Here is a 16980-nt window from a genome sequence, read left to right as displayed (position 1 = left end):
GAGAAAAAATCATAAAATAAAATGAATTAAAAATAAAAAGCAGACGTATAAAGAAAAAAAATAACAAAAAAATAATCGTAGAGAATAACAAAATCAAAATATAAAAACAATAATGAAAACAAAAAGTAATTAAAATAAAATAAATAAAAAAATGGAATTGATTTTGCACAGCAATTAGACTACCATTCATTCATTTGCGACATATACATTTAAAATAATTTTAGTTTTGGTTTGCAGTTTCAAACGAACCTAAAATTAAAATTGCCTAGGACGAATTCGATTATTCTTGTTTCAAGTGTTCGGGAAGCTCAATATCCATGGCACGAGCGTATCCACCCCATGCTTCATGACCATGAGCTGCAACATGTCCATGATCGAACTGTTCGTGGGTGTGTCCGAGTCCGATGATCGGAATCTCCTTCTTAGCCAGCAGAGCCTTGAACCCTACGACACCAGAAAGGACCAAAGCGACTAATGAAGTCACCAAAGCCTTGCCGGCTATTAAGAACAACAGTCCAATAGCCAAAGCCTTGAGGACCTCTGCAAATAATACAAATATATTAGTTAAAGGACACACAATGGACTTACGGTAGAATATTGTGAAAACTGTTACTTTTGACGAGGAGTACTGCGGCGATGATTCCGAAGATCTTCTTGACCTTCTTCTTCCTCCTTCTGCGCCTGCGTCCTTCTCCGACATCATTGGTGTTTTCATCTTCGAATTCGTCATCGTCTTCTTCGGTTTCGGATTCAATCAAGCTCCTAGCAGAGTTGTCACCGCTGATTTTCACGTTCAAGGAATGAGTATCCAAAAAAGTAGCCACTTTGTACAAGAGGTAAGAGTCGACACGTTTGTTCACATCATCGGGGAAATTGCGGGAGATCTCCTGTAGTGTTTCAGTAGTTTCAGCTTCATTCTCTTCGTTCTCCTTGACGAGTTTCACACCGGGATAGAACTCATAGTCACTACCCTTGGAATACTTTTCCAATAGAGACACAAACTTCAATTTGATGCAGGTGGGGTTGAAGATTCCTTCGCATTTCTCCATGAGGGATCTTCCGAGTGGTGATTCCTTGAAGATGTCGTTGACTGTTGTGACATCTTCGCTGTTTTTACTCAGTGATACACCCAGTAGTCCATTGATTTGTACTAGCAAAAGGCAGATGGCCAAAGCCCTTTTTGTATTGATGTAGTACATTTTTGGTGTTACACAGCAGCTACCATGCACGTTTGAGAGGTGACACTTGTGCGTTATGCTGCTCAACTGTCAATGATGCGTGTTGGAAAAAACGCTTACACTTTTATACTAAATAGCTGATAATAAATTTGAATGTAGGATGCTGAATAATAATCATGCATATATGAGGCTAGCAGGATTTTTATAGGTACGATGCCGCTTATGACATTTACCGCTAGGAATTGGACACGTATTATTAAGAATATTTTTATGTCAAATCGAATAGGCCAACTGTGTACAATTATATCTAATTCGACATTAGAAATTTTCGTACATTTTGATACTTGAGCGTTTTAATTGCTCGGTAGAAAATCCTCAGCGAATGCGCTCCGGCTTCTGTTGACTTTCCACTTCAAGCAATGAGTGTAATGTATAATGTTATATTTTACGTACAAAACAATGATTGCTCGATGAAGAATCCGTCAATAATAGTATTAATTAAAAATCGATAGTCCTTGAATAAATCTAAACAACATTAATGTATCAACTTGTGAACGAGTTTTTTTATCGGAAACACTCTTACTTCTGACTAATCGTGTTTAGCTTAAAAAAACCATACCAGTGAAACTGATGGAATTCCCAAGAATTTCAGTGAGTTTTTCTGTATTAAACTATTTTTAAATATATATTATTTTTGATTTAAAAAGTATTTTTCTATTACATTACTTTATAAAAGTTCTACACTGACTGTGTAAATAAATATAATTGTATTGATGTAAAATGAAGTATAATTATGGTTGTTTGGAATCATTCTTACTAAATTTTTTTAACTACAATATACATATGTACATATTTGGAAGCATCTTTTGTAGGTGAATCAAAATTGAGGACATGATTCTTAGATTATTTTGCGGTGTATTTCGATTATCAATACTAAATTTTATACATATATGAAAAATAACGGAAATATTTTAAAAGTGAGAAAATATCATAATCGTCCAATGTTGGAAAAATATGAAATTGTTAGAAAGTTTGTCAAATGTGATATTATACTGAATTGACCTTATTGCATATATTATGCATTAGTTTACCGAGGAATTTATTTGAATTTTAACAAAAATCAGCTGTTATCATATTTGCATACATATAGATAGAGAAAAACAATAAAAAATGCGAAAAAGAAACTTTTAAAAAAGTTTCATATCAAAGTTGACAGACACAATGTCCATTACATTTTGATGACAATTTTTGGTTTAATAAGTATACAATCGAGTGCTATACGGAAAATATTATTTTAATGTTGAATAATACTAGCAATAATTGTATGAATTGTCTAATGGTTAGTTCGATATTGTTAAAGATACTTTTAAATGAGAATTATTTAAATTTTTAGTCAATATTACGATGCCTGGTATGTGTATCAATAAATTAAAAGTTGATCAATATGATTCCACCATTGAATGACGAGGAATAGAGGAATAAAGTTTATGGGTAATAAAATTAATTTTATTGCTGGAAAATATCTAATAAAAATATTTAAAAACCATTCATTCAGCAAAACAAGTAAATTGTCATGGAATCAGTGGATACATCTCAAACGAATGATTTATGTCAGTGTTCATTTCAAAGTACAAACATCGGTCGGTCTGTACACGAGTAAAATTTTAGAAATTCAGTAACTTTTTCCATCAGGTCTTCAATTGATAAGTAATATAAATTGAATTGTATTTTATTGGGTCTCATCAATGTTTTTTTATGTTCCATGTACAGAGCTCTCATCTTATAAAAGCGTATTTTAAAAATTATACTGTGTAGATTTTGAATGTACGTACTTATATGGATATGTACTACATGTAAATATATAATATGTACATATGTATATGAAATTTCAATCTTTCAAAGACTGAGATTGTAATCATGAATGTATGTATAAAATTATAATTGGTTATTATTAAAGGTTGCATAAAAATCACAGCCAGTTTCTCGATTCTCTGATTTATGTAAATTGTAGCTTTTGGTTTGAATTTGTAAGTTGTTTGTTGATAGCTTTGAAGGATGTTCAAAAATACATAAATAAACATTTCAAATTTCAAATATAATTTATTAAAAAGACAATAAATATACTTACATTTAATATTTGGCAATAGAGTAAAGGCAAGTATAAAACAAAATAATAAACCAAATAATAAATAATAAAAAAACAAAATTATAAACGAAATCACAGAAAAATAATTGCAAATAATAATAAAATTAATCACAAAAAAAAATATAAAAAAAGAAAACAAAAACAAAAAAAGTCTAACTAAACGTAATAAAAAGGAACTAAACACAAAAAGCAAACTAAAAATATTATTTACAGAAAAAAAAATGACTACATAAAAACATTTTGTAAGAAAGTAGAACAAAACTCTCATTGAAATACTTCATCGGTAATAAATTAAATATAAATAATGTCGAATTCTAGTCGCGTTAATAAATACTACAGCCTTTGTATGAAAGATGTCATTTCTTAGTTTCGCATATGCTTAGGCAACTCCAAGTTGAGTGATCTGCCATATCCAGAGTGGCCGTATCCTCCGCCTCCTCCACCATGGACATCCTCGTGGCTCGAGGAGTGAGAGTGAGATTGAGAGTACACAGGCTTGGAGACGATCTCATATGTGGTGGATTTGTGTCCTCCGGAAGTCAATGACTTGAGACCGATGATGGCAGACAGCATCAGAGACATGAGAGCGGTCATCAGAGCTTTTCCGGCCAACATGGCTAAAGCTCCCATACCCAAAGCACCGAGTGTTCCTGAAAATAGAATTACGATTATGAATTGAAATGATCTGGGTTAAGTGAAGTAGTGAAAGGGCTTCTGTTTTGATATATCATAAATCAATGGCAATTTAAACGGTACTGACTGTTCCACTCCAGTTGTGGTAGAACGCATTTGTTGTGGTTTTGGCGAAGTCACATTTTTTCGCTTTTTTTTGCATGAAAACCATTAAGGTTAGTGGGCGTGAACGCGTTAAATAAATTTACTTTCTTTTTAGCATGTTCAATTGTGTGTATATCAATGAAAAAATATTCATTTGATTCATGTTCGTTCAATGCCTTACAAGTCTATTATATTGTTAAAGAAGTATTAGTCATTTATTATGTATAAACTATATTATAAACTATAATTAGGCATTGATTTTTTCAATAAAAAAATTTAAAAAATTTAAAATTTCAAGTGCAACTTCTTAATTTATACTAAGATATTTAAATTTGTATAAAATAATTAAAATGTTATATGTAAATAAGGCACCGATTTAAGCATCTTATTTGGAGTAAAGAAATTCGATATTTGCCATGCTCATTTTCGTACGTTCCGTAAACTTAATAGATACATCAAATAATAAAAATTTGACGAAAATAATAATAGTAATAAATTCTATCTCGAATATAATCAGCATGGTCCAAACTTTCATTTTTTTTAAACATCCGTTCAATATCTGAAAGTTCAATTGAAAGTCAGCGTATTTTCAATGAGTTTTGTCGATCATTGTACTTTCAATTTCATCTAGATGCTAACCCAATATTATACGACACGTTTCAGAAGGTGTATTAAAAACTAAACCCATTTACAATTTACCGATATAACTTACAATTTAATTTTGATATCGAGATTTAAAAAGAAAAATACTGCAATTAAGACTGCTGTGACAACGGGATTGTAACAAAGCAGCGTTAAATTATTGTCATCATTCTCCACACACCATAAAGATGTTATCGTTGAATAATAAGCAAGAAAGTCACCACTGGTGCATGTGTATATAATTTTAAGTATATTCAGTTAAAATTATACCTTTCATCATCATAGCAGCAGCCAAAAGTCCTCCCATTCCTCCTTTCTTTCCACCGCCACCACCACCACCGCCTCCAAAACCGCCTCCTTTACGGGCTTCTCCGAGCTTTTCTGGAGCACTATCATCGATGAGCTTCAACCTTAAAGCGTGGCTGTCGAGATATGTGTTCAACTTGAACATCAGGAAGGAGTCGAGCCTCTTTTCAGGATCGTTAGGGAAGCTCCTGGCCAGTTCAGCGACGACTTCAGCGGTCTTAGTCTTGTTGGAGTCAGCCTCTTTAACGACGGATAATCCAGGTAAGATTGAAAAGTCCTTAGTATCAGACATCTTTTCGATGAAGGAGACGATATCCAGTTTCAAACAGGTGGGACTGTATGCGCCTTCGCAATCTCTAGCCAGGGATCTCTTGGTGAACGCTTCAGGGTTTTCCTTAGGGGCGTATGAAGGAGGAGCTTCCAGGTCATTCTGATAAGACGGCTCGTTTGTTGCTGCTGATGAAATGTCCTGTACTGCCAACAGGACGAGCAAGCATGTTGCTTGTAGACAGATATTCTTGAATGCCATGTTTGATGATGGTATGTGCACTTGGGCGTGTGTAATGAGAGATCACTGGAGCACTTGTTGTTACCGCTGCGGTTGTTCTTCGAATGATGATCAGTAAATCAGAGCAGGTGGTATATATAGTAAGAACTGAGTGCTAAGTACTGCAAACAAAACGATTAAAAGTGTACGGCCCGAATGTTGACGAAAAATAGTAGAGAAAAAGTAAAATGAGTTGCTAAGCGGTGAGTGTTTTGGTGATAGAAGCACGTTGGGTACATTCACAATTTCGCTCGTTTCCGATGTACAGAGACCATTGGTGCGCAACATTTGGACGAATTATTGCTCTGGTCAAGTTCATTCTTTTTTGCATACGCATTTTCCGCGTGATTAAATCCGTTTCAGCCTGTTTTGGGGGGGCGAAAATGTTTTGGTAAAATTTACTAGATTTTTCTCACGATTGGTTCATTCATGTATGTATGTATGTATTATATATGAATAGTAGCTTTACATTTATATAATTATTAATTGACAATATTTTAAATTTTAATATAAAATATACAATTGTAGATGATGAAGAGGAACTACATATATTTTATCGGTTATTTTAACAAGAGGAACTGGCTTTTCCTCCCGTATAAATGTGCGCGCGCAGAATATGGGAGGAAAAACATGTTCCTCTTGTTCCTGTTGTATCCTGCTCGCGCAAATTAAGTGAGTATGTACCGTTTACCATGCACCATTTTATTTTGATCTTTAGATTTTCGATCTTTGCCTTCCGATATTTGTGTTTTCTTTAATTTAACATTCTGGCTCGTCACGTAGACCCATATTTTATACATAAATTTTAGCCAAAAAAATTATTTACGTGTACACGAATAGTATGACTATTATAGCGAAGTACGGATTAATACAAATATCATTAACGTTGTATGAAGAAGAGAATACATATTTGGAAGTTTTAAAAATATGAGTGGCAAAAGTCCAATTTTAAGTTCAAAAAAACTATTTCTGTTTGACTTAATTCACAAATAGTTATCACTTAGTTTAATTGAATATGTCCAAAATATCGGAAAAGCAGATTAATCGTATTAGAGGCCACCAGTATTTTTAAATATTGCGGAACGCAAAACATTATATTTAATGTTCTGCGAAATACTTCTCGATATGAAGAAATTTGGACTTACGACGCTTACAAATATATCGGCTCATATGATATTTAATATAGATAGTTATATAACAAAATAGTATTATTTTTAATCATAATTCTATTCTTTTCCTTTTGAAATATGCCACAATGTTTTGAAAGCCTTCAAATGAAATATTAAAAAATAATATGTAAATTCAAATATGTATAGCGGGTCATATATTGAATTAAAAAAAATTTGGTATTGTGAAGATGGACTAAAGACAAAGTTTTTAAATTAATTAATCATGCTATTTTTCAAAATAAATCTACTCCTGTGGCGCTTAAATACGATTTTAAACAGAAAAGTTATGAATTATTTGCGAATTATCGAAAATAAGCTCACATTTTTATACTATTGTAAGTGTCTATTTATTGAAAAAGAAATTCAATCGAGGCATTGAATTAAAATTAAAATGTTTAAATTTGATCTAACTACGTACTATTTTTAAAAATTTGGATGGAACTGACGTCCCCATCTCTCCCTTGGCTACAGCCGTGATTTATTCATTTTAAGCACTGAATATTTTCATGTCAAGGAACTGGAAGTAGGTACATATCTCATATGTGTACAAATTTTAATAATCATTTGTCAAATAGTAAAATTAGCGTACATAGATTTTAATTAGACCTGAACGGCACACTCTCGCTTCGTCAGTATTTTTGGAAAAATTCAAATTAAATTTCTTATTCAAATATTATTTATCTGATGCAGATTTCATTTGAAGAAAGTCGATGAAAAATTTTACATACATGCGTCTATGTTTCAGAGTAGAACTATTTAATTTCGTGCATACATACATACATATAAATTAAAATACGTACACATTTATAATATGATAAATGAGTTTCATGTGTCGTTTTTGGATTTCAAATGAAGCTTTTACATAAAAATGATAATTTTATTGCTAAAAACAACGCAACGACGTGAATTTAACATTTCTATCGATTAGAAAATATGATGACAAGTAATTTTTAATAAATTGATCTTGAAATGGTTTACTATTTGCGTGCACAGACGTGCTTACATACTTACATATAATATTAACGGTTACAAACTCAATGCATTTTACAATAAAAGCATGAGGGCTAAGCGTAGAGCAAAAACAATTGTCAGATTGTTACAGTTTGAGTTCCTCTTTAAATGTAAAAAAAATTATATTTTAAGAAATCAGGGCAAATTTAATGGCTGGTCATCATAGTAGGTACACGAGAATCATGAGAAAATTCGTATAAAAGTGAGAGTGTGGTTGACATCGAAAGCAGCGTTTTTAAGTGTATAATGGTGAGATTTTTTAAAATGGTTTGTAACGATCAATATATATATGTACATACGCATAGTTGGGAATCTCAGTGTTTCGTGTATGTACATATAATTGCTTATGTTTCCTTAATTAGTGCGCATATGATAAAATTCAAAAAATTACTAGACCTGAAACTTTTTCACCTATGCCGAATTAGATTTTTTACCACCTCATGTGTAATTCATAATGACTATGTATAGGTGGAATAGTTATTAGAATTATAACTAATTATCAAATTTAAATTTTACAGACGCGCAAATGTAATGAATTAGATGCAGTTTCGGTGAGAGTAAATCAGATGGAGATAAACCGTCGACCGGGCCCCATCAATTTTCTTTTGCAATTTTTTCCGTAGATATTTTTACTTTTACCTTTTTCACTGGCGTTTTCTAACTGTTGGCCTTGATTATTCCGTGCATAAAAATTAGATGGTTTTTCCACAAAAATTTGTAAGAAATGTACCGTGAAGTTTACAATAACGCGTTTCATTTCGTGTGACAATATGTATGCATGTATGTAATGCGTACACGCTTAGTGATCATTAATTAACGAAGGTGATAACAGTGATACAGAAGATAATTTTAGAATAGATATACATATTGTGAATACGAGTCCAATTAACAGTCAATATACAAAGAAGAATAATAAAAAAGCAACACAATAAGTATATATCTCGATACTTGTGAAATGTGTGAAATCATCGAGACTTTCTTCCATTATATGTAATTATAGATATCTAATGGAAATGCATAGGAAAAAGAGTATGTTTTATTGTTAAAATTACTTGCTCAGTATAACTTATAACGGTTTTTTTCTCTTTTGTTGACTATATGGCTTTTCTAGTTGGACATTGTATTGATAAATACTCTTACTTTCATATTTTTTAGACTGTAGTTTACATGCATTCATTTATGTACATATGTATAACTTTTAACAATCGTTCGGTGTAGTGGCATTATTTTGGTGAACAAATCGTTCATTTGTATTTGTATTCGAATCGTACATTATACTTTACTAGCTGTATTACCCGGCTTCGCTCGGTATTTGTAATATAAACCGCTTAAACATGACTAATCTATGTAATAGTAAACATTTTATTAAATTTAATTGAATAGTTTTATTTTATATAAATTTATTTGAATACTCATTTATTTTTTTATTAAATTGACTGTCACGAACAAAAAAACCTAACTAGTAAGTCTCTTTCGAAGTATACCAGAATTCGGCGCCTGCGCCCCCTAGGGCTTTGCCCCCCAACACGAAGGCGGCTTCACCATCGGCGCCTTTGCCCCCGGGGACTTCGAACCCATTGAATCTAAAAAAATCGAAATATTTGTTCGATGACGTCACGGATTTACGACCCAAAGGACGAAGGTTACACACATGCAAAGTCTCTTTCCAAATTATATATTAGATTGTATTGTATTATTTGACACTAAATTTTAATCATCATTGCCATAATTTGTAAGCCTCCTAATCAGCTTTTAACAAAAAAAACAGCAATTCATATTTATTTAAATTCTGTGGTTTAAATTTATTATTATTTCTATATAACTTAATTAATTTGTTAAAATATATTTTTTTAATTTATATTTTCCCATGATGCCATCACGGGTTGTTCCTGAGCTACACCCATGGTTTTAAACTTTCGCAAACCTACAATGTACAAACCTCCATTAAAAAAAAAGCTTTGCTCCTTGGAACGAATCATTTGCGCATTAGAATAAAATAAATTGTGCATTTAATAAATATATTTCTGATAAATAAAAAATGTTACATTGAGTAATATTTTATTTGTAGTAAGAAATAAAAAGAAAAGTTTCGATTATTTAAAATTTAAAAAGTGCGAAGTTAGAGGTAAAATTGAAAAACTCCCATAATTTCAACTACAACAAATATGCAGTTTAAATCACAAATTCTTAGCTCGCAAGTTATTAATATTAAACACCTACATACATATAATACAGAGTGGGCCAACTTTTACGGTTGCCAGTCGAGACGTTGGCGATCATATTTTATATGCGAAATCTTCAGTACTCAGCATTAATGCACATTTCATAGGTTGCTTTATATTTTTTGTGTTGTGAAAATAACTTATCAAATGCCTGAATTTGATATTAAAATTCCGACATAATTAAAACAATGGGTTTGTACTTTTTCAAATGATCAAGTATTTTTATTATTATTTATTTATTTATAAGAGGTGTTTAGTCTAATTGTTTTTTTTTTGTCTAAGTGTACAAATTTATATTTTTATTTAAGTGTACAAATTTATATTAAAGGAACGTAAGATTTTTATGTGTTTTGTAATCTTTTTATAATATATTTTTTCTATTGCTATTTTTTTAATATATGAGAAACTATATTTAAATTATATAGTACATTTATATTTTTAAATGATATAATATTTATTTAATTCAAACAAATTATATAAAATGCTCATTTAAATTGTCTCTATTATAAATTTGAAAATCGTATTCAAATAGTGGTGACATAGTGGGTAGGATGGTTTTGCCCATTTGATGAGCAACCGTCTCAACAATGAAATCAGATAAATTGGCAAACTCTGATAGAAAATCGATTTTGAGTCACAAATATCCAAGTCTGAGCAGCAGCACTGCAGAAATACTTCCGAATAAATTATCTTCGATTGAGTTCAAGTCCAGGCTCAAGATCAGGACTTGAACCTGAGAACCTGTCGATGGTTAGCATTAACCAAGCTATACTGCTGGCTAACAATATGTACGTATTGTAATGTAGAGATTTGGTGATTGGTGCTTATCAACCACTGGTTTATTAGCGCTGGATCTCGCGTTCGTGCCAAAAAGTCTTCGATGTATGAACAAGACAGCCAATCAGGTCTCGCGACCCAACGACCAATTATATCTCTGTGTGGAGAGTCTACCTCTACCACTATGCTGCGTTTTTCACTCTGATCTCGGCAACCCTTCTACATGTCCACGCTACAGTATTTATTCCTTTGCCCGCGGCAACATTCGCAGTATTTTTTTAATCAAATTTGTAAATCTAATTTTCGACCATAAATATACAAATGAGCCGTTATATTTGAATGTGTCCAATTTTCAGTTCCATAAACACTATTACTGTTTGACTTAATTCACAAATATTTATCTATTATTTTAATTCGATATGTCCAGAATCTTGAAAAAGCAGAATAAACGTATTACAGGCTACCAGTATTTTTAAGTATTATTAAACACTAAATCATATATTTAATGCTTTGCAAAATATTTCTCGTAATAATGAAAAGTGGACTTATGCCGCTTTCAAATATAACGGCTCATATATTGTAATATATTATTATACTTATTCAAGACACCATGTATGTAAATTGACACCTGAAGTATTTTTATTAAATAGTGAATCGCTGCTGAAGTATTTTGTTTACGCAGTGAGTCACGCTATTTTTGCTACTAGAATTTTACGCATGACGTCTATAGCAGTCATCAACGGGCAAAGGATAAAGGGGAAAAAGGGCAAAGCGAAAATTGCGATAAAAGTGATTCAAATGTTGATCGTTAATAATGTTTTCATTTTCCAAAAAAGTGTTTACAAGAAGATGTTTTTGTTTCAAGAAAAGGTGTGTTCTATAATATTAAATTCAATTCACTTAATTATAAAAATGTGGTATCCCTTGTTGTTCGAGTGTTTTAAAATATAAAAACGTATACAAACGTGTTTTTCATCAAATTATATTATTTTTGATTCAATAGAAAATATATACATAATATAGAAGGTGGATAAACAACAAACAAATTCAAATGCTAATTTTTATACTTATTATATTTTTTCAACCGCTCAGTCGAATCATAGAAAATTTTCCAAATTGAATTGAAAATATAATATTTCTATCGTAAATACATAAATAGCTATATTCAAAATTCTTAACGAACAAATAGTAATTTTTAAATTAAAATAAATAAAATATAATTGCAACTTTCATCGAAGCAAATTGAACAATTATTTTAATTAATGATGTGCAATTTTCTGTTGCAAATTTTGGAATCCAACATATGGCAAGCTGGCGGCTTCAGGAGAAATTAGCGACGAAGGATCCTGTATCATGTCATCTTGGCGACCCCATTTGTATCCGTAAGGTGAGGATGATACTCCATGAAGTGGAGTTGCTAATATTGCTGTTACTTGTCCTGATTTTTGATCAGTCAGAGATTTTATAGCTGTGATTCCTAATAACATAAAAAATATAATTAAAACAAATTTACGCATTGCATAGAATGTTCAGGCAACAAAACTCTCTACATACACTTATTGTACTTTTACTACTAGAAAACTACACACATACACGATAAAATATATAAGTATCAAAACTAGAAATACATGCCTAGAAGATTATATAATAATAAGATATTTAAATAAAAAGAAAAAATACATTTTGCAAATAACAAGTTTACAACCATCACATTACAAACGATACATAATTATCGATACTTTCTATATGTAGAAAAACTCACCTGTTTCGGGCTAAGAAGTAGACGATATTATTGTACGATTACAATTCCAGCAAATGAATGTACTATTTGTTAGCATAGCTACATATTTAATTGGTTTTATTATTATATTGGTTTTACTACAACATTTTCTACGCTAGCGATTTAACATAATTTTCTCGTGGCAATGTAAATTTGAAAATGCGAACAATGCAACAAGTGTGATAGTTCTGAAAGTTCGACGAACTTTTGAACTGCAAATATTTATATACGGCAATAGTCGTATAAAAAAGCCAAGAGGGATTTTTAACTAATTTATTTTAATTTTGAAATCACTGCATTTTTTAATTCATGTAAGTACATATTCATGAGATAATTACGTTATGTCAGTGGAGTTCCGAATCTTGTTAGTAAGTTTAGGTTAAGGTGAAGTTCGTGCTCAACAGGTGTGACTTTTTCTCTCCAAAATCAGAGATTGGCAACCCGCGATTTAATAGCCGTAAATTTTTATATAATTTGTGACTATTTTCTTTAATTTTAATTCTAATCTTTGGTTTTTAAAAAAATGGTAAATAAAAGTAGCATTGCTGATATAATGCATCATCTAATATATAATTTCAAAAGAGACTTCGTATGTATGTATAATATATATGTATGTAAGTTTTGGTTCGTAGAATCCGTTATCGAACAAATCAAAGTTTCTATGACGACGATATCGATATCATTTTCGATTTCAATTCCTTTTTCAGTTCCTGATCCGGATTCCTTTTCAGTTCAGAATCCCGATTCCTTTTTCAGTTCCGGAATTCGGATTCCTGTTCCTGTTCCGGATTCCGATTCCTTTTTCAGTTCCGGATCCTGATTCCTGTTTCAGTTCCAATTCCAATTACAGTTTTGATGCCCGGTTCCAATTTTAGTTCCGATTCCCTTATATATATAAATATATATATATATATATATATATATATATATATATATATATATATATATATATATATATATATATATATATATATATAATATATATTTCCCTACATCAATTCAGGTCTAACATCAAGAGAATCTTGACCGTTTGATTCATTTCTTCTTCTATTCTATTTTTCCAATATTTCCAATATTTTTATACTTTAGTTTAGTTATGTAATGTGCTATTTAATCACATTATAGCTTTCATTCTTTTCCTTTTAATTTGTTTATTTTGTATTTACCTTTTTCATTTGTTTTATATTTGTAAATTTCAATTTCTCCTTATATTCTATTTTATAACCTTTTCCAAATATTTTAATACTATAGTTTAATTATGCAATGTTCTACATATTTTGTCATGCCTTTATTCTTTACTTTTTAATTTGTTTTCCTCATATTTATCTTTTTCATTTTTGTAAAACTCTATTATTGGACTCGGATGCTACATATATTATTTATTTACTATTTGTTTTTTTATACATATCTATGTACATCCTGTCTGTTGATTTTTCAATTAATAAAATAAAATAAAATATAAAAAAACATCAGTTTCTGTTTGGCTGTCGTTGAATATTATTTTTTTTCGATTCAAATAAATTTAATAAAAAAAACAAATTAATGTTTACTAGTAGATTATAAATGTTTAAGCGGTTAAGCGGCAAATACTGAGCGAAGCCGGTAAAACCACTAGTCTAATCTAATATATAATTTTGAAAGAGACTTTTTATGTATGTAATTATGCAAGGTTTGGTTCGCAGAATCCGTGACGTCATAGAAGAAATGTAAAAATACTATGGCGACGATATCGATATCAAATTTGATGCTGTTTTCAATTCCGATTGCGATTTCGGTTTCGATTTCCGGTCCCGATTTCAGTTTCAGGTCCGGATTACAATTTTTTGGGTCTAGATTCCCGTTCTGAATACCTTTATCAGTTCAGGTTCCGGATTACTTTTTCAGTTCCAGATCTGATTTAATTTTTCAGTTCGAATTCCGGATTCCTGTTTCAGTTCCGATTTCCGATTTCAGTTCCATCTCCCGATTCCTATTTCTGATTGGCTGACGTTAAATTTTTTTTTTCGATTCAAATAAATTTTGTTTACTAGTAAATCAGCCATGTTTAAGCGATTTATATTACAAATACTGAGCGAAACCGGCTAAAACCACCAGTAAAAAATAAAATAACATACATACATAGGTTCAAGCAAAAAGCTCATATTTTGATTTGATATCCATTACGATGGAGAAAAGTAAATCGTGACAATTAAAACGGCATCAAATATTATTTGCTCGATGTATAAAAAACACCATCGGACAGGAGATTGTTAATGTAATGGCGGAGGCTGTGCCGCTTTGTAAAAATACGGTTTACTTTTTTAGCGAAATACATTTGTCTCGAGATTACCTTCAGTAGAAGTGTGTGTAGTGCGAAGTGTACATTTGTTATGCTAATTGAATTTTAAAATTTGCATTGCATGCGTGCTAATTGTGAATTAATGTTGCATCGTACAGTGATTGAGAATAGTGTGCTAGATAGTGTGCACTGATATAGAAATGTGTGGCGCAACTGACCTAAACATTGAACCATTCAACCATCTGGTGTAATCTGTATATTTCCTGGATGTGCGGGTTTATGTCGTCTGAAAATTAATCGAGGTCTAACAGTATAACATTTATATCATACTAACATTATCCAATCAAATTTTTCAATTAGAAATATTTTTTTTATTCAGTGCTGTAACTAGCTTTTCAATTTGGTTTCATTATTTATTTTTATTAAATTTTTTTTTTAACACATATCGTTACATCATAATTATTACTATTTTTTAACTATTTTATATTTGACTGAAATGTTGGACTTTTATAAAAGATAAAATTGCCCGTAGTTCTAAAATTTTAAACTCAGTTATTATAAGAACTGTAAATAGGTTTTTGAGCTCTTTATCCTATTATGCTGTACATTAACATTAGAATAATATAATACTATGATTACTAACAAAATTAAATTAAAATTGTAAAATAGAAAATGATCAGTAGATCAGTAGCTATTAAAAAATATATAATATGTATTGTGAACATAATTTCGTAATAATAAAAAGCATTTATAAACGAAAAAAAAAACTCAGTTATTAAATGTAATCTAAAAAACATTCCAATCAATAAGAAAAATATTTATGATTTTTAATAACAGATAAACAGAGCCCCATGTGTAAGTAATTTCCATAACGGAACTATTTTTTTTCAAAAATTAGTATCAAAACAGCAATTTTTTGCATGTTCCATTTCGAGCCCACCTTTCTTCTCGACTCAGTGCATATGCACTTGTTGCAATAATTGCCTAGTTGCGGCACTGATTTAAGTCCACGTGTATTGTATATAATATTTAACAATAAATTTATTTAATACAATAATTTTTAAGATAAATCTCATAACTAAATTTATAATTTAATCATTGATTATTTTATATCCATTCGAAGTTTCAAGAAAAATGATTTTAAATTCAAAAACTTTCTTTTGTATAGTTATATCAAATATTTAAACAGTAAAAAAATGAGATACGTTTATAATAGTTTTAAAATGAAAAAAATATATTTATTTACCTGATAATAAAATGGCGAATAATCCGGCGAAGACTCCCTTGATGGCTACGAGTGCTATCGCAGAGAGAATCGCTGGTAAAACTATGACCAATTTGAGTTTTAAGGCCAAAAGTAAAGGGATCAACAGCTTTTTTAGTCTTTTCGTGCGAGCCTCTGAAATACATAGAATGAAAAGAAAAATAAAATAAAGAATGTGGTTCATTTATTCGCTTTTCAAATTAAAAAATCGGGTCAAAGCGAAAACGCAGCAAATAAAACAACCAAACACTAACTTCAATCGACTGTAGATGGCAGTGTTAAATTACGCATATTATATTTGTTTTTATTTTATTTCTACATAGATGACAGTGCACGAATCGTTTCTTTTGTTTTTGTACGATGAATTTTCTAAATTTTTATTCAATTATTTCAGTAGTAACAATTATATTTTGAGAGTGACTCATTTTATTATAATGCATATTATATTAAAAATAATAATGTTATTGTTATCTTATGACATTTGTATTTTGAATTTACTTTTGCGATTGGAAAAAACAATGCTTCTATTCAAGAAACAAAAACTTCTGTATAAATTTATTTATTTTGTAAATTCAAACACATAGTAGTTTTTAAATTAAAAATGTGCAAATTTAATTCAACTAATCATTCATATTATGTATATGGAAACTAGATGGAAATATTGATGAGAGAGCTTTATTCCCTAATCACAATTTATATTTAAATGTGTATTTTTGTTTGTTATCTAATACACCTTAAATCTTAATAAAACGCTGTTTTCCAATAACTATTGTTTTTCTTAGATTGCAAAGGTCTTAACACGTAAACATCTGAAAAAAGGCTATGTTCTAAAGCAACATCAAGCTGCTTATCTTTTTTTATCTTCTATTATAAACCATTTCAT

The 16980-nt window shown here is 30.4% G+C and overlaps 2 protein-coding genes across 2 annotated transcripts; both read right to left on the bottom strand.

Moving 5' to 3' along the window:
• Positions 1-280: 280 nt before the first annotated feature.
• On the bottom strand, positions 281-1199 carry LOC143912298 (uncharacterized). The gene is made up of 2 exons (XM_077431581.1): positions 614-1199; positions 281-540 (listed from the first exon to the last, which is right to left on the bottom strand). Exons 1-2 carry the CDS (start codon positions 1197-1199, stop codon positions 281-283), a joined length of 846 nt encoding a protein of 281 aa, XP_077287707.1.
• Positions 1200-3687: 2488 nt separating this feature from the next.
• On the bottom strand, positions 3688-5578 carry Osi16 (DUF1676 domain-containing protein Osi16). The gene is made up of 2 exons (XM_077431579.1): positions 5014-5578; positions 3688-3974 (listed from the first exon to the last, which is right to left on the bottom strand). The coding sequence occupies exons 1-2, from the start codon at positions 5576-5578 to the stop codon at positions 3688-3690; spliced, it is 852 nt and encodes a 283-aa protein (XP_077287705.1).
• Positions 5579-16980: the final 11402 nt, after the last annotated feature.

Source organism: Arctopsyche grandis, chromosome 5 (genome assembly GCF_051622035.1).
Source record: "Arctopsyche grandis isolate Sample6627 chromosome 5, ASM5162203v2, whole genome shotgun sequence".
Classification (NCBI taxonomy): domain Eukaryota; kingdom Metazoa; phylum Arthropoda; class Insecta; order Trichoptera; family Hydropsychidae; genus Arctopsyche; species Arctopsyche grandis.
Note: the sequence above shows the minus strand (reverse complement) of the source record. Positions and strands in the feature narration are given on the sequence as shown.